Source organism: Watersipora subatra, chromosome 1 (genome assembly GCF_963576615.1).
Source record: "Watersipora subatra chromosome 1, tzWatSuba1.1, whole genome shotgun sequence".
Lineage (NCBI taxonomy): Eukaryota > Metazoa > Bryozoa > Gymnolaemata > Cheilostomatida > Watersiporidae > Watersipora > Watersipora subatra.
The window spans coordinates 15,378,401-15,405,031 of record NC_088708.1 but is presented as its reverse complement, the minus strand read 5'-3'; the positions used below and the strand labels follow the sequence as shown (position 1 = coordinate 15,405,031).

At 38.9% G+C, this 26,631-nt stretch overlaps 2 protein-coding genes across 2 annotated transcripts; one reads left to right on the top strand and one right to left on the bottom strand.

The window, feature by feature from the left end:
- LOC137409846 (FERRY endosomal RAB5 effector complex subunit 3-like) lies at positions 1–16,635 on the top strand. The gene is made up of 11 exons (XM_068095595.1): positions 1–148; positions 264–409; positions 933–1,111; positions 1,398–1,503; positions 3,914–4,020; positions 8,447–8,641; positions 11,213–11,334; positions 12,299–12,471; positions 13,918–14,145; positions 14,356–14,481; positions 16,497–16,635. Exons 1-11 carry the CDS (start codon positions 4–6, stop codon positions 16,578–16,580), a joined length of 1,611 nt encoding a protein of 536 aa, XP_067951696.1. The 5' UTR covers positions 1–3; the 3' UTR covers positions 16,581–16,635.
- On the bottom strand, positions 16,630–24,184 carry LOC137409862 (protein disulfide-isomerase 2-like). Its single transcript, XM_068095596.1, has 9 exons — positions 23,989–24,184; positions 22,140–22,468; positions 21,729–21,971; positions 21,046–21,282; positions 20,593–20,803; positions 19,525–19,703; positions 18,791–18,874; positions 17,006–17,072; positions 16,630–16,901 (listed from the first exon to the last, which is right to left on the bottom strand). The coding sequence occupies exons 1-8, from the start codon at positions 24,128–24,130 to the stop codon at positions 17,043–17,045; spliced, it is 1,455 nt and encodes a 484-aa protein (XP_067951697.1). The 5' UTR covers positions 24,131–24,184; the 3' UTR covers positions 16,630–16,901; positions 17,006–17,042.
- Positions 24,185–26,631: the final 2,447 nt, after the last annotated feature.

The following is a 26,631-nucleotide window of genomic DNA, read 5'->3' as shown; positions in this document are numbered from 1 at the left end:
GTAATGACTGTCTTTGAATATGAGTTCAGCTGTAAGGGACAATGCTCCCGTCTTGAAGTGGATGTTCCAATCCCATTGTCGACCACTACTGATGACTTCTGTGAACGTTTATCCATTGCACACCAGTTGCCATGTTTTGTCTTACCTAGTAGGTATTGTGTTTGAGCTCAGTACCACTAGAGCTATACCTTGTGAATTGTGATTACCTCTCAACATATCACTGATGACAAGAGTATTCATTCTTGTGTGTATTATGTCTGCAGCCTTGAAAGCCGCATTTACCGAGTTTGTTGTCGCTGCTGAGCGGAAGTTTCAGAGTGACAGAGCTCGCCGCGCAGTGGAGGGACTGAGAAAGGGTCTGACAGATAGGCAGGAGATATGTAACCGGTGGAGTCAAGCATTTCACAAGGTAAGTTCATTCCCGCTGGCTGTCGACAGGACAAGAAATAAACTTGATTATTAGAACAGTTGCCACAGGCGAGTAAAGGGTACCTCGCTAGCTACGCCTCAGGATGCTACTAATACCGGATTCCTTTGTTTGAGGGATCAATCATGGTTAGCAATGTGACTGGTTAACCAAAGTAATGTTTCACAATTCAGTTGTTAGGCTGGGATCAATGTCAAGCGAATCACACAGGCGCTAATAAATCATTGAATGACGTTTAAAAAGAGATGGCGTGACAAAGCGTAGGAACGGCTTGTTTATATTCCAGCTACTTTTGATAGACTTCCAAGCTAATAATTGTTGTTGATGTCGCAATGGGAAATACCTGCCTTACCAAATAGCCTCAAAACTACCCACTGGAGGATCCTTCCTTCCTGTCAATAGATTTACCACATCTACAGGTTATTATCGATGACTAGAGCATGAGAGTCATTATATCTAACCTTGAAGAATAGTGGGCTGCAGTTGAGTGTCTGATTTATTGCAGCAAGTGAAGGCATACTCGATTGAAAGCCAAGCTGTAGACACGAGCTTCTCAGCGCTCTACAAGAAACTCATACACTCTCCTTCCCTAACAAGCATACTGAATGTTGAGCACGCTTTTGCCATGGCCGTGCAGGAAGTCATTCGAGATAGGGACAGGACTTTAGCCGAGCTTGAGCGTAGGTAAGCTAGCCGAGCTTGAGCGTAGGTAAGCTAGCCGAGCTTGAGCGTAGGTAAGCTAGCCTCGCTCAGCAGTGAACAACTATAGTGAAGTGATAAGTAAGAAGACTGGTTGTCATGGGTAACTTCGTTCATCCTGAACGCATCCAGAAAGGAACGTTGCTCATTAAAAGCTTTGTGTAGGGTGGACGATGAAATGTTGCTATAGCAGTCTGTCATGAACATATTAACATATGCCTATCAAAATTTGAACAGGCTATTGTAATAGGTGTAAAACTGAATATTACAGGCAGAGGGTAGAGATGGATGAGGTCCTATCAGGTGGAATTGGTAGCAGGCCGTTCACAGACACTCAAATCAGCAACCTGGCGCAGTTGCATATCGAGAGGCTAGAGGTATGCCTTCCTTTTTTGTTAAAGCCTCCTTTTTCATCCCCCAATCAACACATGTTCTTCATTCTATCGCTTAATCAACACATGCTCTTTAATTCATTACAAAACTCCAGTTTTTAACCCTTTTGCCTTTCATCTGCTTCTTTATATGCTTGTATCGTTATTACCTGTGCGCGTTATTCACACACAGCTGGTATGATATTTTTATTTAGTAACATCCTTTCTAGTTCTCTGCTAATGAATCTCCGTGAAAGTGCTCACACTCATGCAGAGAACGTGCTCACACTCACGCGTGTTCAAATGATTAGTGAGATTGAGTGAAAAAGGATCGGTGTTTAATTTAGGGTCCGGTAACCTCGTAAGCTGTCAGTCTCATCTCCCAATCATATCACGTCCAATAACCTCCATCCACCTGCTAAGCCTGTCATATCTGAAAAACTAGAAATATAGTCAGCTGTTTGTTTGTCATTCTGCGCGCCTATGTTCCAGCGCTACAGCAACAAAGAAGAGCAGCATTGACTAGTCCTCTTATTTTCTTCAACTAGTGTGCGCCGATGAGTATATGCTGTCTATTCATTGCCCTATCTATAGGGCCATTACCTTTTCATCTAATAACCTCTTTAGTAGGTTTCTCATGAGCTTCCCTCGAGGCAGAAGAGGCACTGGTTGTTCACTGACCTGCAATAGCCCCAGGCACTGACCAGTTATACCTCTATAGTAAAATGTGTCTTTTTGGCAAATCATTTCTTTGCTAGCTATGAATTATCTTTAGCAGGTCTATCTGGCTATTACTGGATAAAATAATATGTGATTTGACTGTCAACTCTCATCTTTCTCCCACTTGTTTTGCCCAGCATCCACCCTCAGTATGGATGAGATAGCTCTATGATACTAACAGCATTGTGTACACAGCTGTTAGCCAGTACCAATAGAATGTGACCGTGATAAAGTCCTTTACTGATTAGTAGCCCCCCTAGTAGCATTGTTCACACTACCATGAGAGCATAGCCATTTGCCTCGCTCACTGACATTTCTAAATGGCAAGGTCTTACCACACTTTCGCAATGATTAACTTCAGACAGCCCCGGAAATCATACTCTGAATGTCTTAATATAACATCTGATGAATATGTGGTTTACATTTCTAGCCTTTTATTAGCCATAATTCGTTGTGTGGGATAATTTGGTCTAGCAACATATGTCCTCTTGGTGATATACGTGATGCACGGCTCCTTTCTCACAGTAGTAGGTAGATATGTAGGTACACTCTGTCACTTAATCATTCTCTATAGTGTAACTATTACTAACAAGAGAGATGTGGGACCTGTTATTGTTCTATTTGTGTGTGAATGTTTGTGAAGTATGCCCATGTTTACCTGCGTACTGCCTGTTTTTCATAAGGCTATATCCATTGTGCAAGAGGTGAGGATAGCCAGCCCACAACTCAGGATACAGTTTCTATATATAGAGGTTGATGTAATGCCAGCCGCTAACCAATGCCAAGCCAGCGCTCAGTGTTTATCGGGAATCGCTGACCTATATAATGACGTAGACATATTTGATATTCTTTCAAGGCTCGAGTGCGTTTGTTATTTGTGGCGGATATAACCTTCTTCGCTTATTATTGCTCAGCCGCTATGCGCCCAATCACGTACGCAACTGGCGATTGCGCAATTACAAGCAATGTTTTATTCTATGACAAATCATTTGTCTCTCACTGGTGTTTCGTCTGAATTGACTGATAGTGAATTTGTATGGGCACTCTTACTTAAACTCACGAGACTAATATTCACACATCTCGCCGTGAATCATACATGGCTGTTGACAGCTATGAGCTAACATATATGGTTTCAGAGAATGGGCGAGAAAAGGAGTATTTTATTTGGATTTGGTACCTCAGTAATAGTCATTTTATCAGCCGATATTACATTCACATCATTAGTGTCGTATCAGACTAATTGTCAAGGTAACAAAGTATTCCTGATAGTCTGCGGAACTTTGATTTCGAAGTCTTCACACAGCCTGGTATATATCTGATAATCTCCTAGTCTTTCTTGCTGGCCATTCAGCGCTGAATATTTCTGATGAACAACACTGTAAAGCTAGTTAGGTATGCCTATGTTGTCCGCCGATTCAATTGTCTCCTAGTACCAGTTGGTGTTTCCTATTCGCACCATCAATTTGTAAGCTTCAGTAAGTAGAGACATTTGCCTGCAATGTAACAATGTGGCCCAGTCATGATTCCTGCTCCCAATTAGTCAGTTACCAGTAACGGCCTACTGATAGTAACTTGATAGTACCTTGTGCCTCAATATATATTCACCGAGGAAATATTTGAAGGCTCGTAGGAAACTCATCGCAACTGATCTTATAATGCCTGCTTTCCTTGACTATACAAGCAGCTTTGTGTCTAGTTCCAGACAAACCATTGGGAAGAAGAGCTTGCCAAAACTAAGAGAGATCAGAAGATACAATATTTGGACTGGTTGAGGTCAATAGATGAAGACCCTCAAAAGAGCGCGTAAGTTAATATTGGGTTTTGTGCCACGACCCGCACTCTTTTCTAGCCCTCATCCACTGCCCACTATATCTAGTCTTTGAAAGCCATCTATCACTTCCAACAGAGAGATCAGTCTTTTAAGGCATTGTTGGTGATTGACTCCATCAGCCATTAACGATGCCATGATGCCACAGGAATGGAATGACAGCCCATGTAGATGAAATGGCCAGACGAGCTGAGAAAATGGCTACCACTGGGCATGCAGTGAGACCCTGTGATCAGTAACTGGTTCACCTTCAGTCATCCCATGACTCATGGAATCTATTGACTTTTGAGCTTTAAGCTTTCAGCGCTCTATGACTCACCAACGTTATAGATTTTTTTAGCCGTCACCCTGCGCTTGCTATGAAATATGGCGGCTTAATCGATAGAGACCACTCAGGTGCCAAATCATTGAGGTAACTTTCTGGAGCCTATTAGCACATTTTTAATGCCTTAGCTCTTAGTTTGGGTAAAGAGGTTTATGGAAGTTGTGGAAGCGAGGTAGCTAAGACTATCAGGCTCTCTTTCCACATGTATCGCCCTCTTGACAATCAGCTGAAGCTAGGTGTGTCCTCTGTCAAATGGATGAGGTTTGATAGATGAGCATAGCTTAGACAGGCAGTACCCTGCCCTGGCTAGCTCTCATCTCATATCTTAGTATTTATATTGGTGTCACACTTTGGCCAATGGAGCCTCGGCAACTCTATAGCAACCAAATACAAAACAATCGATTGCAAGTTGCTGGTATAAACTTATGACAATGGGGGCTCACGGGTCACTCCAGCCAATGATTTGAGGTTATGTCCCCTTGTGAGTGATGCCAAGACTGTTTGTTATGTCAACATCTAGGTACTGCGCATATGCTACCGGTATATATATATATATAGCCAAATGCGCCATCCCTACTGCCCCAGTCGGAGAATGATTCCATTTAACCCATCTGTCCGTCCTCCATAAGCCGAAGTGCAGTTGAAGATAAAAACAGTATCATGTCAACCATTTTGACATTATCAGGCATGAACCCAGTCTGCCAAAACATAACTAAAAATGCACATATTTAATCATTCCTAGTTGCTCATTTCCCTGGTTTGTCGACATGTGTCGGCATGCCCACTTACCTTTTTCTCTTTTAACCCGTATTGCCATATGCAAATATCAAATGCGTAATATTCAGATTTTAACTGGTTTTCATTATGCTTTGTTACGCATTTGCATAACTAAAAAGTCTGGCTAATACGCAGGAGTGCCGTACGCATAAGGCCGTGTCAGGACTCAAGCTAGCTAATGTATCATCGCTTGGCTAGGTGCTTATAATACCTGTACGCCCACAGCAGTACTAGCTGCTGATAAATGAACATTTGTCAACATGCTCGTATCCGGTTCTTTTATTATCCATCAAAATATGTTTTTTTTCAGTTTGCTATTGTCAATAGGCGCTATTGTCAATATGTGCAGTCTAGGGGATGTTTAAAAGTTCAAGGACACAATTCTGATTTTTTACTAACGCTTGTTGGGTTCAGTGGTTTGGACTTGGCCTATGTACCTAGTGAGTTATATTTAGACATTGTTCATGGCCAAACTTTGTCACTCTTATCGTCGGTCTTGTTAAACCATAAAATTGTGATATTTGTCACTTAGTCCGTGATCCTTCATAGCGTCAACATTTATCAACCAGCTCCGTAACATCTTGTTCTTAGTGTTGATAATTTCCAAAGTAGGCTAATACCTGTCACAGTCGTACCAGAGCAAGGTCAAGGTCATTTGTATGAATTACATTATTTTCGTCTTGTTTAAGGTCATTTTATTATATGAAATATTTAATCATGGTGTTTATTGTCTCCCAGCTATACAACTACTATTTAGTGATCAGAGATGGCCTGTATTGGACATTATGAGAGTTGTGAGACAGTGGGTTAAGCCTTGGCTAATGCGTACATATTTTCAGGGATTTCCTAGTGACGTGCTCTCGTGAAAGGGTCGTTGTGGATTAGGGAGATACATAGGGAGCTCTCAACCTAATACTTGAATATACCAGATTAGAAGTAATCGGGGATTAGTTGAACCTCTTTCACAATGTAATTGGAGGTAACTGGTTAAACTTGAAATATCCGCCACTTTCCATAGCAGTTCGAGTTGTTTAGGCTTCTTATTTACATTGTAAACAAGTGCCTTTCTTAGTAAAATGCCTTCAAAGGATAGTAATGACACGCATAGCTCCAAGCTTGACTGTCAATAAAGACCAGCTGTGCCTTCTGACAATGTTTTTGTGCGTTGCCAGAGACAATAAGATGGTGATTGATTGTTGACATTGTATCCAAGCTTTTCACCCTTTCTGTCATCTGCATCCATTTGTCTATTGAATTGCGTATATGTGCATTCTTTTGTGATTGTTTTGCTTCAGTTATCAACGTGGATCTAACGCCACTCAGGGCAGATGTGCCTGCTACGCTTTCTATTGGCAGCGCTTGTTGACGTTGCATAGTTATGACTACTTTTGTTTTCAAAGCTTTTTGTTTGAGCTCACCGTGTTTCCTTCGTTGGCCAGGCCTTGTTTTATCTTCCCTTTTATTGCATGTCCGGTTCTGATCAAGGCTTTTTGCAAAAGTTATTCCAGCACGGTTTCCATGATGCTGAGACAGTTTTATATTCTTCTTCCGTCTGCTCTAATGGTACCAGCATGGTTCCTAGCCCCACTCTTGCATTATACGTTGACTATAATCCTTTTCCTCTAGCGTAAGGCCTATATGACTAGTCAAGTTGCCTCTGACTCTGATGATGGTTGACTAGCTTGACCTCGGCTGGCTCACTATAAGCCATCTACTAGCTAGATATCTGGAGTGATCGACTAACTAATTTGTCTCTAGTGCTGAATAATCATTTTCGCTCTAACATGTACTATGCTTCCATAAGGTGATAGCATAGCGGCACTCCGCCATATGGTACTGCAGTACCATGACAGAAACAGCCGTGTCGCTCTTAGTTTATCGTGTTTCAGTATTGCTGTATGGAAGCGAAACACCCTCGTGATACGCCATCGTCGTGCCATGAAAATAGCTTTAGTGACCAATGGCGTCACACTTGTGCGCGCGCATACGTCCTGCTTTTCTGCTGCTACATAGCTTTATTTTTATTTGTCCTTGGCTTCTTGAAGACGCAACTTTAACATAAGGCATCGCACAAGCATTGCTCTGCCATAGCGCCCTATGATAACACGATCTGCTTGTCAGCCCACTGTAACGCTTAGGCCCTGGCGTACCTCGGTGTCGCTATAGGCCCTGGCGTACCTCGGTGTCGCTATAGGCCCTGGCGTACCTCGGTGTCGCTAAACTATCGCTGTATGCAAACTTACTCATTGTTACAAATCAACTGACCGATGTCAGTTGCTCGCGGGCTAGATGTCTAGCTCTCATTGAGCCACTGTTCATGACCCAGATTTCATCGCTAAAAAGTTGATCGATGCAATAGAAGATTAAAAATATAACCATAAGCTGACATCCCGTCATCAAAGGTCGGTAGAAATTGGGTCGATACGATTGTCCGATGCAAATTGAAAGATGGGTCCTGTTGAGTATTGCTCAAGGAAAAAGTCAGTTCCAAAAACTCGATTCAGTAGTTTTTGAAAAGTATTCATGGTATTGGAAAGCAAGAAATATTGGTTATTAGAAAAATTACCTAATATTTTCTATAGAAGAAAAACTAACATATAAAAGAACAAATTAAAAACAAATATTTTTCTAATTTTGTAAGTCAAGCGGCCTTGCCTACCTTGTCATGACTATAGCATCATGACTATGATTACAACTTCGGCATTCGTCCACGTTTGGAGCTGATTAAAATTGTTGATCTTGTGAAACGCATGGACCAAACAGTTACATGTTTTGCCAAAAGTGAAGATGGACCAAATTTTTGTTATGAAGTTTTTGACCCTGCTTTGTTCTTCTAAATGCCATCCTGCTCTGGCATTTCCCCGATTTGTTGAGGCCAACTAGTGCGGTTGCTAGACAACGGAAGTGGCTCAGTCAGCTGTTTCACATCAAAATAACGCATCAAACGTTTTCAAAACATTTGCCTGCCAATAACTCTAATTTATCTACCAATTGTCAAAATATTTTGTCATGATCAGTTTGGTGTACCTTGGCCAATTACACTCAATTCAATCACAAACTAGTGGTTATGCTATGCATAGGCTGCTTCACAATGCAAACTTATAACGCCCACAACCAGGGTCAGCTATCGTTTCAGTATCAACTATCTGAAGCGCAATACTAATTTTGCCTCCAGCTGTTGTTTGGTTCGGGCAGTGATTGACGTGGAGGCAGGGATTGAGTTAACCTGCACTGCTTGTAGCATGTGTCGACATGGTTTTGCCTCACTGCCATCAATGCCAAAGCTGGCTATGTTGTAGAATGAAAGCCCGGTCCTTGTCCCAGACAGCATCTAACGCGTATGAAGAAGGAGAGAGGCATGTGGAGCGTCCTGACGAGAGGCTTGAGGAGAGTTTTACTATCCACCTAGGGGCCCAGCTCAAGACGACTCACAACTTGCGGCTCCTCTCGGCTCACATACTCGACCTCTGCCGTCACACTGCCAACTTCGTGAGGTGAGGTTACTTAGAGGTCAATGCACCATCTTAAAGGCATTATAATAATTGAGTTTACTCGCTCCAGTTGATTAGGTAGGTAACTTATTGACAGAAATCAAATTAAATATGAATCGACACCCGTTGACTATTCAGGCCAGTTTGTGTCATGTTGACGAAACGTCAGTTTTAGAATTTGCACTTGCATTTTATCTTATGCGTGATTTGCTTAGTAGAGGTTTATTCTGTAAATTTTATTGCTCACGCTTGCGAACTACCTACTGCCAATTTCTAGAAAGAAACTGCTGGGAAAATCCAGTTTTAGTTGGTTGCGAGACAGCTTTCTACCAAAACTCCAAGGTGACTCATAGAAAAGCTTGCAGTTCCTCTCCCTGCGCTGTCACAAATGCCTATGTAAATATAGCTTTGCAAGAAGAGGCTAGGTACTAGCAACTCGTATCACGGTTGATTAGGCTCGTAGTCAGAGGCGTCAGTCTCCTCTTTGTTCTACCAGCTCGGCACTGTTTGCGGCTAACCGCATGATGTATTCAAGGGTTAATCTTACTTATTATTTCTACTGAGTGCTTAGCCAGAGCATTCTGCGGTTTGTTATTGTACCGTACTTCCCCTTCGTCGTACTCTTTGTTATTGTACTGTATATCCTCTTGCTGAACACCTTTGTTGATCTTCTGGTGTGTCACCATCCTTGGAATTCTGGATCTTGTTTTCATGCATACTTTGCCCATCACCCCACATCCTGGTCTTTGCCCTATAAACAGATTTTTTGTCCTAGTCTACTGCAATGTAGTAGATTAGCTGGCAGAATGATCTCATTAAACAGTCATATTGACTTGCTCAACTGGCTGAGCCTTTTTATAATCTAATTCCTTTTTTCTAGACACTCAATGTCGTCTCCTAGTTATTTATACCAGAGTTGAAACGACATTCGTAATCTAGCGTCTCATCCACCTGCCATCCGTGTATGCGGCGATCACTGTACAGTAGCCGGCCAATGTTTCACACTGATGCCGGCAGCTATACTCTCTGCACACACTTCCATCACTGTTTCTGGCAATTTGGTTTGAAACTCTTGGATTACTCAGTCTCATTGGTTAATTCTGTTAGCAGTTAGCGCTTGTGGTAGTTTAGAAAATGATCAGTAATGGCAAGCCTGTCATAGCATTAATAGTAAAAACATAAAATAATGGTTTAAGTTAGCCTCAAACTCCTTTCTATATTCTTGGTGCTGGAACTAGTGAAAATAACGATTTTGAATCAAGTACCCTGAAGAAAACACTGACAGGCCTGTTTAAACATGTCTGTCCTCGTATATCAAATAATTGCTTCCCATCTCTGTTTCCCCTTGTATGTTTTACCAGGTAGTTTCCGCAGCCGTTCATTTACTATGAGAATACTTCCTGTTCGAGTCGTATCATTCCTTTAATTCGCCAAAACTTTGGGGTGTCTTACTAAAGTTGTTTGGGTTTAAACTGACAGTATTCTACTTGGCTGTGATATAATGAAGAGGTTAATCTGGAAGAGCTAAAATGTTCGCTCCCCTATGTTGTTGATTAAACCCATTTTTTCTCCCACCCCTTTCGCTGTAGTACTCCGAACCCCTGCTTGAAAGGTTGAATGGGGCGACACATTCTTTGGTGTCTTTGGTTACTATAGCTAACTGTCGCTCATCTGGCAGTAGCCTACTTAGTGTCATAATATCTTTGGGTATGTTATGGTCTTTTAATTGGTTCGAGACTTGCTGCGAGTGTGTTTGGGTTTTCAGTATAAATCAATTTATACTAGACTAGTGACACGCAGCGGGATACGCTCCTCTATAATATCTATTTCCACCGTAAGCTTGAGCAGCCATTAGACTCGCATAGCTTTTTTATCGTTGCTCGTTATTCTCTTTTAGTAATTGTGATTGAGCTGGCTTGTCTAGGTGCGGCAGTCGCAAACACAATGGCGCCCGTCTATATGTATATTCATCGCTCTTGGTCAGCCATTGTTTCTTTAGTGCCTATTAATCAACAGTAGGCAATCAATTTTCTGTTATATTCGAACCAAAATAACATTCTAGAGAATTCAATAACTGATTCAATTTGGTGCAATGAGTTAATCATGTTATATGTGCCATATGTGCCCAGCTGGTAAGGAAAGCTTCTATTTTGTTGAGACTGTTGCCCAATGATAGGGCGCCTCACAGCAGCGCTGTTAAATCCTTCAAGGTTACCTGGATACATCGCTTGAGTGCATTAAGTCAAGGTAAATTGGAGCGAGCTGTTAAGAGCTTCATCTTATCATTATGCCCTAACTAGCTCAATGTACATGCATAAGTAGAGAAGCTCTATAAGCACTATAAGCAAGACCTCTACAAAATATTTTCCAACATCTTATGACTACTAGCTCCACTTTAGGTCTGTGGAGCCCATTACATGTTTCTCCATTCTGCTGGTTTATGAAGAGTGGGCTATATGTTTGAATCTCAAATGCGCCTGATTCCATCTTAATTGGTTTACGGCCTTCAGACAAACCCAATATCTTCCATTGCATAGGAGATGTAAAAATAGGCTGATGTCATAATTATTGTAGTGGACAAGTAGTTGCGGAGCCTCAGCGTCTCCAGACCGCCCTCTCACTCTACTCACAGAAACTCTGTGGGATGGTACTTCTTGTTGATGACCGCCTCAACTCATATTCCGGTATCAAAAAAGGTAATCTCCTAGTTTTGTTATCCATGTGAGCATCTATATCACTCTTTGTCACAATAGGAGTTGTTTATCAGCTAAATTGAGAAGATAACTCCTAGATAATATTTAGCGTGGTTCCTTGTAATTGTAAAGACTGATTGTCCCATTGAACTGAATGGCTGTCAAAGGCTGTTGGTACTAGGGCTGAGTATAATAATCTCATGCTATGTAGTACTGTAAATAGTAGCAAAGGATTACTAACAAGGGAGAGAGGGAGGGTAGTAACCTGAGCTTATTCTATTGTATTGACAGTTGTAAATTCCCAGCACACTTGTCAACAAATGCCAGTCCTGTGTCAACAACCACTGAGGGCTTATTGTTTGGCACTTTAATTGCATTCAATTTAGAGCTTAGTATCCTTCATTCCAAGCTTTCACCTCTAATTGTCAACAAAGAGATTGCACTAGTTAGCTGGTCTAGAGTGTGTTATGGTGCTAGGGAAAGTCTTGTATACCGTGAACTTACAGCCATAGGTGAACACGCACTAGCTCTGCATATAACTTTACTGAATATGTATTACATCTGCTACTAGACATCATATTGATTGTTTATCAAATATGGCTGGTTGAATTCTCACACGGAAATAATAACTGCATCATTGTTATTTCTTAGCTAAGCAGCCATCTTAGTAAATTTCTTCACAATAATCCGAAGGATTTTGTGATAATACTAGCTTAATTATTCTCTCTGGAAGACAATTTGATGTGTTATACAGGTTCATTGCCCAATATTGCCCGATTCAGCTCTACATCTACTTATGTTAATGTGACCCTCTTCATCCTTAATTCCTATGCAACCTCCTGGTTCGACATACACGATAGCTTGTTACCGTGGCGCCTACAAATTTATGCTCAGGCGGCTGCAATGCTACGCGATTAAGTCTGTAGATCGCTATTACCTGCTGTCTGCTTTGAAATCTATGTTACAGAGTTTGCAGAAGTTTGTGCCCAGTCCACCGACTTTCACTTTCCAGATCTTCCAAAACAGTTGGAGCAAATAGAGACCGAAGTGCTGCGGCATAATGAGACGAAACCTAGGTCTTTGCCAGGAGATACAAGCAGTGTAAAAAGTGGCTCTAGTGAGTCAAGTGTTGATTCGCAGGTAAGTTTAGGTAGATTGTTTGCTAGACTATTCAATTTTGGCAAAAAGGAAGTGCTGGGTCTCATGCGGTGGTTGTCCTCTCAACTATTTCTTGAAATTTCAATCGAATACAATAGCCGCTCCTATTATAACGTATATCTCCTATTACCTCAATTCCACATAAAGTAAAGCAATTTGTCAAATTTTTGCTATGATTACCTGAAAAATTCCATATAACGTAGTGTCAAGTCCGAGAAGTTGTCAAATTCAATTTGAATAACAATAATATTGCATCTAACTTTGAAATGTCGCTGTCTCTCTTTCGCCGCCTCTGTGATGAAAAAAAAACATGCGTATAGCGTTATCTCTGTTATATATAGAAGTTTCATGACATTCTAGTTCGAATTGATAGATCGTCAGATGTGTCGACAAAACAGAGAGAATAAGTAGCTTTGCAGTCTTTCAGAAATATTGAAGGTGATCGAATGGTGCAGGTGTTATAGCGTCGGTCTACCAATCTGCATGTCATGAGTTGGAGTATTATCAAAAGCTGTGTCTTATCCTAACCTCGACCCTTAGCAACAGATAGACAACGGACAGGTAGACACCGCTATAGTAAAAATACATTTTTGTTTTACTTTATTGTAGACGTATAATTTATTTGTTATTAATTTTCCTTCGCAGACCTTGCTGGCTAGAAAATATAAAACAATCTTTGTAAATGGACGTCAACAGTGTGCGCTCTTTTTAACTTATGGTAAAATTATTGCAATCATGTACTTTAAACCGAGTGAAAGTAATAAGAAAAAAGGAGGAAAGTTGTCAATGCAAATTAAGTGACAGCCAATTTACAATTGTACGACAAGACAGCTGTAGTACAATTGGTTGTACAGCTGGCTTGTTGGCCAGCTTTGTTTTCATTTTGTTGGCTGTACAACAACCTGTCGTACAGCCAACAAATTATAAAGTTAAGTCAAGTTTTTCTGTATTGTATTGCCAAAGGGCGAGTTTGGAAAAGTCTTGGAACGAATTAGGCAATTCACATGTAGGCCTATTTTATTGTATCCCTATCAGATAAATGTTCCTGGAACGGATTATTTATGTTGTAAGAGCGTCTACTGTATGTAGATTCAAAAGTTTTTGCAATAAATATCTCTTTATGAAGGGCTGGAGATTACCAGTGAAAATGGTTGAGTCTCATCATTATGGTTTTGTTGTGGCACCTCATTGCTGTTTCTGTTTAATTAGCATCCATTGTCAAACTTGCAGTCTTTGCCTGACAGATGTCTGATAAAACAGGTTTACCTTCATGCAAGACTTCTGTCTTTTGGTACCTATTCTAGAATTGTGCGCAAAGTCCATCATCTGTTAGCGTTCATTGTTTTTCACCTACATGAATTGTTTGGTTGCGCAACGCTGTTGCGCTGTTGACAAAATTTTGGTTTGTAGGAGAAAATGTATTTGTAGGAGAAAAAAAGCAGGCCAAGCATCGGAACATTTTATGTGACGAAACATTCAAATTTGTCTGAAGTGCATGCAGTGTTCCACCTGGTTACGGATGAAACCCTGCTTCTAGGAGACATAAATTCGAGGCACCCTGTCATCCTCGGACTGCGTAATGTGCTTAAAACCTGTTTCAAACATGGCATTGTCAATCTCACCATTCCTTTGCTTCTCACACTGGAAATGACTGAGGTAATTATCTTACATCGCTTTTACGAGAGCAGACAAATCTCTTTGTTACTGAATGAAGGAATGCCTTGCCTCACGTAGTAATTGCCTTTGTCTAATGCCCAGACAAGAATAAGTATCCAGTCACATTGCTACGACTACCTAACTATCTTATGCTACTTCGTTCTACTGCAGAACTGTATGCAAAAAGTTGTTAGTTTATTTCCTTTGAAGGAGATGACGATTCCTTGGTGCTTGAAAAGAGCCGAGTTAATTTTTAAGTGTGTAAAAGGTTTCATGATGGAAATGTCAACATGGGCAGAGTCGGAATCAAGAACCATACAATTTATTGTTCCCAAGGTTAGCTCTGTTGCTTATGTTTGCCTTTTCTCCATAACTTTGATAAGTGGTACGCTTTTGGTGAAACAATTTTCTCACTAATGAATAAAGGCAACAATTGTGTGGGATATATTTTTAGTAGATAATCATTTAAAAATTCTTCAATTAACTGCACAATGAGAAACAATTGTTTTGAATTCATCTCGTTTCGAGAATACATCTAGGTGAAGAGTATTTCTATCAAAATTGTTTTAGCAGCCGTGCAAGTGACCATCTGTGTTAATTTTGGCTCAATGGTAAACCAGATGTTTCATTTTGAAAGCTGGTAAGTGAACGCAAGTTATGGAAAAAGAGACAGGGTGTCTTGCACTTTCAAGTCGTTAAATCAATTTTTTATATAAAATGATATGCAGTCATACCTCGACATGCAAGCGCAATGCTATTCAAAGTCAAGCTTGCATGCCAATTCTCTATATAAATTTTGAAAATGAACTAAATAAAAATTAATCCATGCCCATCCTCTGGATAACCCACCCAGAAGCTGGACATTACAACAGAAAAGCATGTCTTCAAATGTTACAATTCACCACCTATAGGCACATAGTAACTAATACATATCTAATGGTTATACAGTGAAATAGAATGTAACATTATGTACAGTACAATATGGAGCTCTTACCTTAAACCATAACTGTCACGTACAAATTTTATCGTATTTTTTAACTCAGCCACGCTGATTCCGATTTTGTACTCAAAATAAAGATTGGTCCATTAACCTTCAGTCATTTAGACTTTTTTAAAGCGTTTCAATATCCATTTCGAAAACAACACAATCGGCATTACAAGCTCCGCCCATGAATATGTGACGAAACCTAGCTTTTTCAGGAACGAAAGTTAGGAATGTTTAGTCCGATTTAGAATAATAGAGATGGGTGTCTTAAAACCCATTATTATCTAAATCCAGCCTGTAAAATAATTTTAGTTTTTTATGAAAGGTATATAAACTATTTAAAATTTCTCGTAGCTTGTTACATGATGTTTAAATGGGCTGAACACCGAGAAAAATGAGCTCAAAAAGCGCGGTTTTATCACAAGCTAGCGTTGTTATCGCGCTTTTTTAAATATGCAATGCTTATCTACCTTTCAGAAAAGACTGATATTGTTTTTAAGGCTGAATTTAGATATTAATGGATTTTAAAACACCCATCTCTATTAATCTAAATCGGTCTTAACATCCCTACGTAACTTCTGTTCCTAAAAAGCTAGGTTACGTCACGTATATATAGGTGGAGCTTGTTGTGCCGATTGTGTTGTTTTCGAGACCGATATTAAAACGCTGTAAAAAAGCCTTCATTACTCTGAAAGTTAGTGGACTAATCTTTATTTTGAGTACAAAATCGGAATCAGCGTGTCTGATTTACCTAGTAAATACGATAAAAGTTGTACATGACAGTTATGGTTTAAAGACAGACAGTAGCTGCTAACGGCTGTGTTAGAGACTTGACATAAGATGTTCAGCGCACCACACTTTTATGACGGGAACGTAACAACTTTGAAACCATTTCAATGAATTTAGTTTACTACTAACCACACTTGATAATATGCTTTAATACCACACTGAGTAACTCACTTGGTTTAAACTATTTTATTGATATTCCCGCTTGGCTGTTTTTGCCTCATTTTCACATTGTTTTTAGCTGGCATTTCTAAAACTTATCTAATGAGAAAGGCTCAGGCTCACCAATGCTGTTCTCATGAGTGGCCCCTCACATTCTTGGCTACCTAGTGGCTGCATCAATAACAGTTTCATACGCTCGCATCTCAAAATTTAAAAAATTTACTCCAACAATTTCTTGCACGTTAAGACACTCACATGTCGAGGTATGACTAAACTGAATACTTCGTTCAATATGGAAATGTTCTTCGTTAGCCGAACAACTTGAGAATAGCACCGTAAGTGCTTTTTGGGGTAGCAAATGAAGTGGTACGTTGTATAGCGCAAATGCTCATTTTGAATTACATGTATCTGCTTACAGGGTCTCTCGGTTGATACATTCCAAATGTTGAGCAATATGCTACCTGGCATATTTCGTCAGTCAAACCCTATTGTTGGAAGGTGATTTGGTAAATCATGTTAAGAAGATTAAGACACATGTTAAGACTTGGTGCTATTTTGTAACATTTTTATTGTTGTTTATCTATTTTTAAACATTCAATGGCTAATCCATATTATGTACATGTCACAAAATACAGAAGTGCAAGTGCTTTCAAAAAGTTTTTTCCAAAAAAACCTAAAAAACATTTAGCACCATTAGTCTAGCAATTAACGAACAGCAAAGAGCTATGCATGAAAACTTAGATTTGTCCTGGTATATTGTCGTTGGATTAGCCATGGCCACGGTAGCGGATGTGTAAATCAGTTGAGGTGTCTACAATGTCATCTACAAAAGAAACCCAAACCTGAAGTGAGAGTATTTATGATCCATCCTGCTGTTCAATTAAAAACAAATTATTGTAATTTAACCAGGTATGAGGTGAAAATTACCTGTGATAAAATAGTCATGTCAGATCCATAGTGTCTTTTACAGCTCGTCGCGAGGAGCATCATCCTCCTACAAATAAATATTCACACGCATGATTAATTTAGAATCTTTGATTGAAGGTCAAATATGTAGCATAATTGGGTGTGTAGTTTGGTGATTTACTGTTGTTAGAAAGTGTGTACATTAGATAAAGTTTTTTATGCGGTCTGGCCTTAATTGTTCAAAGAGCGATCTGTTTGAATTTCAAAATGATTTTAACTCATTCGCACCCGACGAATTTCTAGGCGATTAGCCCCAGAAACCGCTTGTTTTTCAGAAAAATGTCGTAATTCAAATTACTACTACAGGAGACAGAGTTGAGATAATTTATTCAATCAAATTTCAAAAGAACCAACCAAGTCTCCTCTTTCAAAATATATTACATTCATATAAACACCTTGTATCCCTTTTATGTAGATTCGTGCTTCAAAGAAGGTAGTTTCAGGACATTTCCAATTTTGAAAAAATTGTCATTTGATGAAACAAAGTTAGATTTGCACCATAAAAATTACAAAATATACAAAGTTTGACTGAAATTACTCATTTATTACAGACAATACATATTTATGATTATTATTTATACATATGCAGTTAGTCATGAACATGAAAATTCTGAAACTCTAACTTCGAACTTTTCCTCACGAGCATCATCCTTCAAACAAAATCATAGCAAATCTATATGCCAATATAACTCAAATAAAACATCATGAAAATGTTTCAAATAATAAAAATATGTTCAATAACTCTGTTCTTGACTTTTTAGACTTTGTAGACAGCTCTAAGAATCAATATGATCCTATCGAAACTGAAAGATAACGTTAGTCCGACTACGGCTGGCAGCGTGAAGAGTGCATTTTTATTCGAGCATAACGATTCAAATTGGCAAAAGTAAAAGCTAATAAAAACTTTGAAACACTAAAAATAATGTTTTGATTGGATTTATGCAGTCTTTCAATGTCTTACCACTTCTGAATCTGCATATTTACCTCTGGAGTTGAAAAAAAATTATCACGAACGATAAAATTTCAAGTCGGCACGATGATTTCCGGTTTTGGTAGAAACTGAGATGGGTGTATTAATTTGCTTATAACTTTCGCTGGAGACGTCATAGAGGAATATTTTAAAGTTTGTCTGATTGGCCAGAAATTTTTCTTTCTAACTAATCACAAATATTCTTTTATATTTGAAAAATAACGATGCAAGGAGTTGGCAAATTTCAGACGCGAGTTAACTCGCGTTGGGTGCATAGCAACGTTATAAATATGCGAGTTAACTCGCGCCTGGGTGCGAATGATTTTAAACATTACAATAATGATAATTACTTTTGATTATTTTACAGCTCATACTGTATACTAAAACAAGCAAGTACTGTGTATTAGTAAACTAGATTTGTCATACACACGATATTGATAACGAAAATGTATTGTCACGTCAGTAAAAAGTCACACCCCACCCCCAGAGTTGAGTGTTAGAGGAAAAGTATAGAGATAGCTTGTATGTGTTGCTCTAATACAATAATACACTAACATGTGATGCATAATAGAATACAATCGGCATTTCAGAAACCTCAATGCGCTGTCAGTGTACAACTATCGACTACCAAAGACAACAAGAGTGTGAGTTGGCAATAGATCAGAATAATAAAGTTCTCTATTGTTTTGTCAGAGTTCACATTGTTGATGCAGAGCTCGTCTGTATATTGTCAATGCCTGATTTACGACTTACTACAACTGAGTAGTAGAACTTACGCTTTCTGATTTGTCTGTCTTTCCACCATTGTTCAAGAATTTTTCAAATGCTTCTAATGTCCTATCGCCTTCATAGTCAACTATCTGCAAAAACGGGAAGCAGTCAACTGAGAACACAGCATTGGCCAAGAAAGTGTGTGAAGACACGCTACAGCATTACAAAATTCTAACAATAGGTTAAAATGAACAACATTCGAACTCACCATGGATGTTACATATCGCATGGCAGGATGCGACCTACTTGCCATTTCGTATCTTGTCAATGTATTATAAAGAATGTAAATTGGCTATTTTTATAGTAATTTGTGGGATAGGCTACCATATTGCATGAATATTCATAAATATCAAAATGTGACTATAGATTTAAACAACTACAATGTATTTTAACAGCCAGCAATATTACCATGACTCTACTTCTAGAAACGGCTTGTTATGTGTTGAGTTTTAAAAAATCTCATCCCATTCACGCCAAACGAAATTCATCCCATTCTGACAAAGTATGTGATCTTTGCTTTTTCTAGCTAGCAAAAGTTACTCCAGTGTAACAATTTTCAAGCCTTGCACCTTGAACTAAGCTAAACTTGTACATTAAACTACGCTAGCACATTGCTGTACGCGAGAACCTTGAAAAAATTTACCTGATTCATCATTGAAAAACAAGCTAGCGAAATCAACTTACACTTCAAGGATATATGCTATCCACAAGTGTCATTGATAGGTAAATTAATACTAACCTCATCACTACCTGCAGGAAAGAATTTTATGGTTGGAAAACTCTGTACTTTCACATCATCAAGCTCATTAGCTGTAGAATCCATCTTAGCAATTACTATATTTTCATGACTAGCAAACTTTTCGCCGAGCTCATCCCAAATAGGAGCTAGTTGTTTGCAGTGACCACACCATGGTGCATCTATAAACGTAAAATAATTCATCTGCTGTTGCAACAGAGTATGACACAAGTGACATTTACCTAGAACGCGTATGAATGTTTTACATGGCTGTGGAAGTCATAGTTGCAAAAAAAGTAAAAGGAAAATCACTTTTTCAATTAATGCAAAAAATTACAGAAAAACATCCCATTCTAGCTTGAGCTAATCAAACCAACCAAACATCTTTCAATTCTTTAAAAAGCTTGAACTGTTTTTTAGTTATGGTGAGAAGTACGTGCAAACCATGTAACCAACAAAGCCTTAAAAAGTGGAAGGGAAGAAGCTGAATGTTATTATAGATAAATGTATAAGCTTGAATACACACAATTCATATGTGAATTTAAAATTTATGCAGTCTAAGTTAATCTAGTGTCATAACTCGGTCACCTTCTCTACTCACACATAGGACTACTGTATCAATATACTCTATCTAACATAAAGGCAATATGATAAAAACTTTTTGATTGATGATTAATTTAGGTTTGTTTAATGCATTTGTCTTAACAGTGTAAAAGTACCTATCATTAGGTTTTTGGGCTGCCGCAAAACAAATAGTGTATTATAAAAATATTTGCTCCAACAAAATAAGTATCAAAACAAATTAATCTAGCATGTAAAAGTTGGATTGTACTCTTGTATGGACCAGTTAAAAACACAAGGAACAAAACAGGCTCACCTGATGTGAATTAACTTCAATCGCGTTGCTGGAACTGACGAAACTTGCTAAATACTTCATGAAGAAATTTGAGCAACTAAAGTTTTTGTCCCAAAACTATTTAGCACACAGATGTCTGCACATCAATTTTCAACTAAGGGAATTTTAAATAAGTTAATTAACAATCGAAAACTAAATTGTATAATCATACTTACAAAACTCGACTAGAACATTTTTGTCCTTGTTTCTAGCGACCTCATCAAAGTTCTTCCCTACAAGAACTTTAACAGGTTTGGCATCCCAGTCCTCGGGTACTTCTTCAGTCATGAGGAAAGGTTTAAGTGAACCATCGAGGTATGAAGCAACAAATGCTCCCATAGCCTCCTCCGTTAGATCTGAGCTTGGTGGCTTGAACTTGCTCATATCCTACAAGGCAAGCATCGGTGTACACAGTTAATTTGTGTCAAAAATAAATGCCGATGAGATGAGTGAATTAAAATGTGGTTACTAAACATACACAGACTAGGTAGGTGATGTCGTGTTTCATTAGCACCCATCACAGATATGTAAAACAAAATATTAAATTTATAGTATACTTATAACGAGCTTCATGCTTATAAAACATCTTTCAACTTCAAGCGTGAAGATCAAACACTGAGCTTGCTTACATCGCCAAGGCTGATGAGTCTGTATGTAGGAGTGTCACTCTCTGTGATTCCAAAGAATTCCAGGATGCGCAGGTTGTCTTCGACGTCTGTGTTGATGAAAACAAAGAGCAATTTGCCTTTGTGTTCAACAGCAACCTTTCGGAGTTGCTCGACCGCAGCCTCATATGCATCAGATGCCTTGCTGAGGAACAATAGAAAGTGGGACTTGATCTCTCCTCCAAATACTTTAGGGGCATTCTGCAACATGGAAAACTGGTAATAACATACCTCAATCGAGCTATTCCTGCTTAAGGTACCCCCCATCATAGCCACTCTCAGTTTGTAACGTGTATTAAAATGCTACATACTATACGTTTGAACATAATCACAGATATATTACATCAGACAGCAGAAAAACGATCGTTCATGGCAACCATTGTCAAGTGAAGTCTGTGCGAATCTTAGCAAATACCAATTCACAACTGCATGACAAAGTGGGCAAATCCAAACCTAAACGAACTACTACCGCGACTAGTTTGTCTAACCTAAATTGAAAGGCTAGATTTCAATATCAACAAAGCAAATATTAAGATGGAGTAAAGTGATACTGCTATCTAAGCCTGACACAATGAAGGCTGATGGTCTTACCTTATAAACAAACAAAATTGATTTCACAAACTAAAGACCGGTAATAGAGTACTTACATCTTGAGTAAATTCAATAACCAAAGGTAACTGATTGGCAGCAACAAACTCGGCAACAGATTCAGCAGTAATTCCTTCACTAAGGTCATTTCTCTTGTCATCGAATTGCTTGAATACGACAACTGTGTCCTTATCGACGTTGTTGGAATCAAACAATGATTGTTCTGAAGTAATTCCAAAGGGAATAGCATCATTAGCAGATGCTGCTTCTAAAAATGCTTTGGCCTCTGTTGACTCTTGGTCCTAAATTAAACCAAAGATTAAACATAGTTCTCAGGATCCTGCAATTGACAATTGAAATCTTTTTAAAACAATAATTCGAGAATGTTGCAAGTAAGCCTACCAAATTTAAAAGTAATGAACAGAATAAATGAGAGGATCAGCTAATGATTTAGCTACAGCACATTTTACCTTGAAAAATCCTACAACTGCCACTTCTTCAGTCATGAGCTTGTCGAGGTCTTCCTGTCCTGCTACAGCAACAGCTGGAGGACCTGTCTTCTTTAGAAGCCATGTAACTATGTCAGCAGCTTGACGACCACCACCGTATTCAGAGTCTTTACCATTTTTAAAAAATTTGAGAGTTGGGTAACCACGAACACCATATTTTTCTCCCAGCGATGATTCAACTGTGGCATCAACCTTAGCCAATTTGATTTCGGAACCGGATTCAGCGAGTTGAGTAGCAGCTTTAGCATATTCCGGTGCCAAAGCTTTACAGTGGCCACACCAAGGAGCATCTACAAATGGTTAACAAATAGTCAACTGTTCTAATCACATGTCTATTCAGCATTGTCACAGCACGCCACATCATAGTTGAGGAAAGGAATGATCATCTTCCACTAATAGATTTAATGCCAAAAATATGACAATTGAAACCAATTCTAGTATGCTTGTGGTACAAGGAAAAATCTTTGAACCCGCTAAATGTCAAATTGCTGAAGTGAATACCAGCTACACTAATTGGGCAAAATACAAGCTCCCTCGAACCTCCTGAATATATATTATATTAGCAAGATAGATTCTGGAGTCAGCTAACCAACTGATGGGATCAAAAGGTTGCGTAGATTAAAATACAGACCCAATAACTTAAGCCGGAATTGAAGCTTTCCAATAAACCACACAGAGAAAAGGAACGTGCTTATTAAAGAAGTACAATGCTGGAAAGCTTTTTCATTCAATATGGTTCGGTACATGTTTACAAATATACACCATTTAAAATATAAAAAGGATGATCTATGGAACAGATAGGTTACTTTTAAATGTGTTTGTTTTCACTTATTAGAAGACAAAACTGGCATTTTTTCAGCTTTTCTTGAAATATTATTACTTTGTCATAGTTCTGATGTTACACAGATTTCTCATCCCGTCTGTAATATTCACAACACACTTCAGTATTATTATAAATTTATTATACATGTAGATGCAAATAGGAAAAATAAAATGTCAAAAAGCAAACTCCCTGTAAAACTCTGCTGGGTATAGCTAATATATCCACTAACTCTCCACTCATCATTTTCTCTTGTTCATTTTTACATCAACATCACAATATGAGCCCGATTACAAACCTATCAATTACTAACCAAAGTAGCAGCCTTCCCCGTGCTATTCTAATTAGCTTCCCCGTGCTATTCTAATTAGCTTTCTTTATAAAGATCACCTGGCCTCAAGTGGCCAAAAAACTAATACTGTAGTTTTGATTTATGTTTGTTCCAGCTGTACTGGACATCCTTATCTTATTGGTCTGATGTATTCAGGGAACAGCTTGTTTGAGATTGAATCATTTGTGTTTGATAAGTGCTCATTGTACGTAGACAACTACTTAACGAAGATTCAATAAAAAAACTGACTATTCATACGCAAAAACTCTGCAATTACATATAGCGCAGAACAGACCACTCAGAGTAATGTCAAAACATCAGTGTCAAAAATGTAATACGATCATGCAAAATTTAATACTCTATTACAACATAGTAAGATAATTTTATAAACTCATCAAGATATCAAACTAGAGATAACAGTCGATAAATGGTCATAAATTTTAAATATCTATACATGTCTATCATTATTGCTACTAAAATGGCGTCTTAAAGGGTTTGGTTACAATTCTTTGGACCACCGATTAAACGTCACAGCTATTTGGCATATTATTAACACCATCAAAACGGCAAACCCAATAATTATAAATATATTCATTGTTTTAGAAGCCGCTTCTTCTCGCCTTATGGAGACGGTGGTAATAATAAGTTACAACACTTACAAAACTCTACAAGAACGTAGTCGTTGTCAGCAACCGCAGATTCGAAGTTCGCTGTAGTAAGCACTAAAACACCTTCCTCTACGGCAATTTCAGCCACTGTTAAGGCACAGAGCCCAGACAAAACGAGAAAAAATGTTTTCATCGTGACCTCCTGCTACAAACTTTCTTTGCTGAATGAATGACCGACACTAAAAGAAAGTTGAGTAACGTGGCATTGATTAATCCGTGTAACAAAAAACAGTTTATGGAATACATTTCGTTTTATTTGTAGAAAACTGTCATTATTGGCGCGCAGGCTAAGCATAAACGATTTGTTGGCAAATTTATGGATACGAGTGAGTGCTCTATCTCCATCAGTGGCTCGTGTTCATTTCCAATTGGCCCATCAGAAATAGTGATGAACTTCTTAAGAAATTGTCTTCTCTTCTTTCTTCATAATGTTTTTGATAAGCATCACGTTGCCACCAAAGCTACTCAACAAGAGAGTTACTTGTTCATAGAAACGCCAACACGCATGTGTCGTACCTTGTTATGAATAGACTCCCATCATAGATTGGCAAGATCTAAGCTGCAAGTCGACAATTATCCGGAGAATATTACTTCTTGTATTGCTTCCGGGTCATGACTCGTAGAAAATTAATAAGCTTGACTTAAACCCCAGCATTGATTAAGATTATTAAATTAATTAATAAATGAATTTGTAAACATCAATTGGCAAAACGTAATTTTACTCTTTGATCTGTTAAAGCCTCTTATTCTTTGATCAACATAAGTACGGATGTATGAAAATTTCTACTAGTTTTAGTAAAAGCTAGCTATAGCCTTTAGCACCAACTACCAACTATTTGGAACAAAGGGATTTAAAAACAACTTATCAAATAATCATAAACCATCACACTGCTTATGTGCCGAATAAACAACAACACTTGCCAAAGTAATTAACTAAAAGTAAATATTTTTTTTAAAAAACACTAATGTAAAAGGATTTCAACATTAATGAACAACACATAGAAAAATTGTTCATCACAAAACGTCAAGAAGTCAATTGCAGTTTTAACACTAAAGAAACTGAGTTCACCAAACTGCTGACTACTTCACACTCTTTGACCTTGTTTATTTGAAGCTGCGCTGTGTCTACAGGTTGTATGAAACTAGGCTAGTACATCAAGCGTTGGCCTTCCTTACACATGTTGGTGTTATTTGTTATGTTTGTCCTTGACATCAAAGGTCGTTCTAGGCGCGAGTGAAGTAGAATAACTGCGAGTAAAACTATGTACAGTTCTTCTAGTCTGCCTCTAGCCACTGAAGATCCAAACACAATAATACCACATATTAAATATATACAATCACCAAATTTTCCACAGAGGAAAAGCCTCGTCGGCAGTTTATCACATGCTTATATAGTTCTGTAGCCGTCCACATGATCGATTGCTATTATTGCAGTTACGTAACCTGTTGCAGCTACCATTGCAGTTCTCCTATTGCACTGCAACGCCATTTGACTGCTAATATTGCATTTCTCAACCGGCAGTACCCTTTCTTTTTCCATTATCACTTTGGTCGATAATAGGTCCACATACTTGCGGTGTGACCTCTCAATACAAGACTGGCATACGTAATCTACCAAAGCTACCATCGCAGTTCTCCTATTGCAATGCAGTGCCATTTGACTGCTAATATTATATTTTTTAACTGGCAGTACCCTTTCTTTTTCCATTATCACTTTGGTCGATAATAGGTCCACATACTTGCAGTGTGACCTCTCAATACAAGACTGGCATACGTAACCTAAGTTACTGCACTACGAACGGGCATGAGGCAGGCGCACGCATGTACAACATGCCATTTCTTTTCAAGTTTGTTAAACAGTCGTCACGCCAAACACAACCAACAAGAACGAAATCTGAACACATTTAAGGAAGATACGTTTCAAATAAAAGGAACGTACCTTTTATTTGCGAATGTTCCTTTGGGATGTATTGGAACTCTTCCTTACACATAAACTGGTTTTCCTAGTTCAGGAATCGTCACCGAGGCTATCCGGCGTCCATCAGATTTTCATTCATGACCTTATCGAAACTCATCATCACCTAAAAACTGGTACTCACGGTTCAAGAGTTAACCTCCTCCACCAGCATCAGTGTCCATGCTTGGATCTCCCTGTTCCTCATCACTTGTAGTGTCACAACTGCCACTGCTACAACCTGTAAATTTAGCCTCGCTGGAGCTTGGCCCCGTAGGCAGTCGTGAGAGAGGAAGCCTCTCTCATTAGCTTGAGAGTCCCTGTGAACTGGCACTATGTCCAGTTCACCACCACTGGCAGTCACAGGCATCTCCTAATCCTTCTGCGAAGTGTCCACAACTGGCTCAACCAACTCTACTTTGTTAGCCTGAACCAATCCTTAATTAGACTAATTTCCGGGTCATTGGTTTCATCGGCCTCACTGACGTTGCCGCCAGTGCCACTCACAGTCTTACTGCCTCCGAGAACCTCAGTTGCAGCAGCCTTACTAGTTGGCACATCATGATGCTTACCCGTGTTGCCACTTGCACTTGCCGGTTCGCCTCTAGTGTCCTTACCTCTGACCGCTGTGCCCGACACTTGGGTAAGCTTGCGCAAGCTAACCAAGGCATCGTACATAC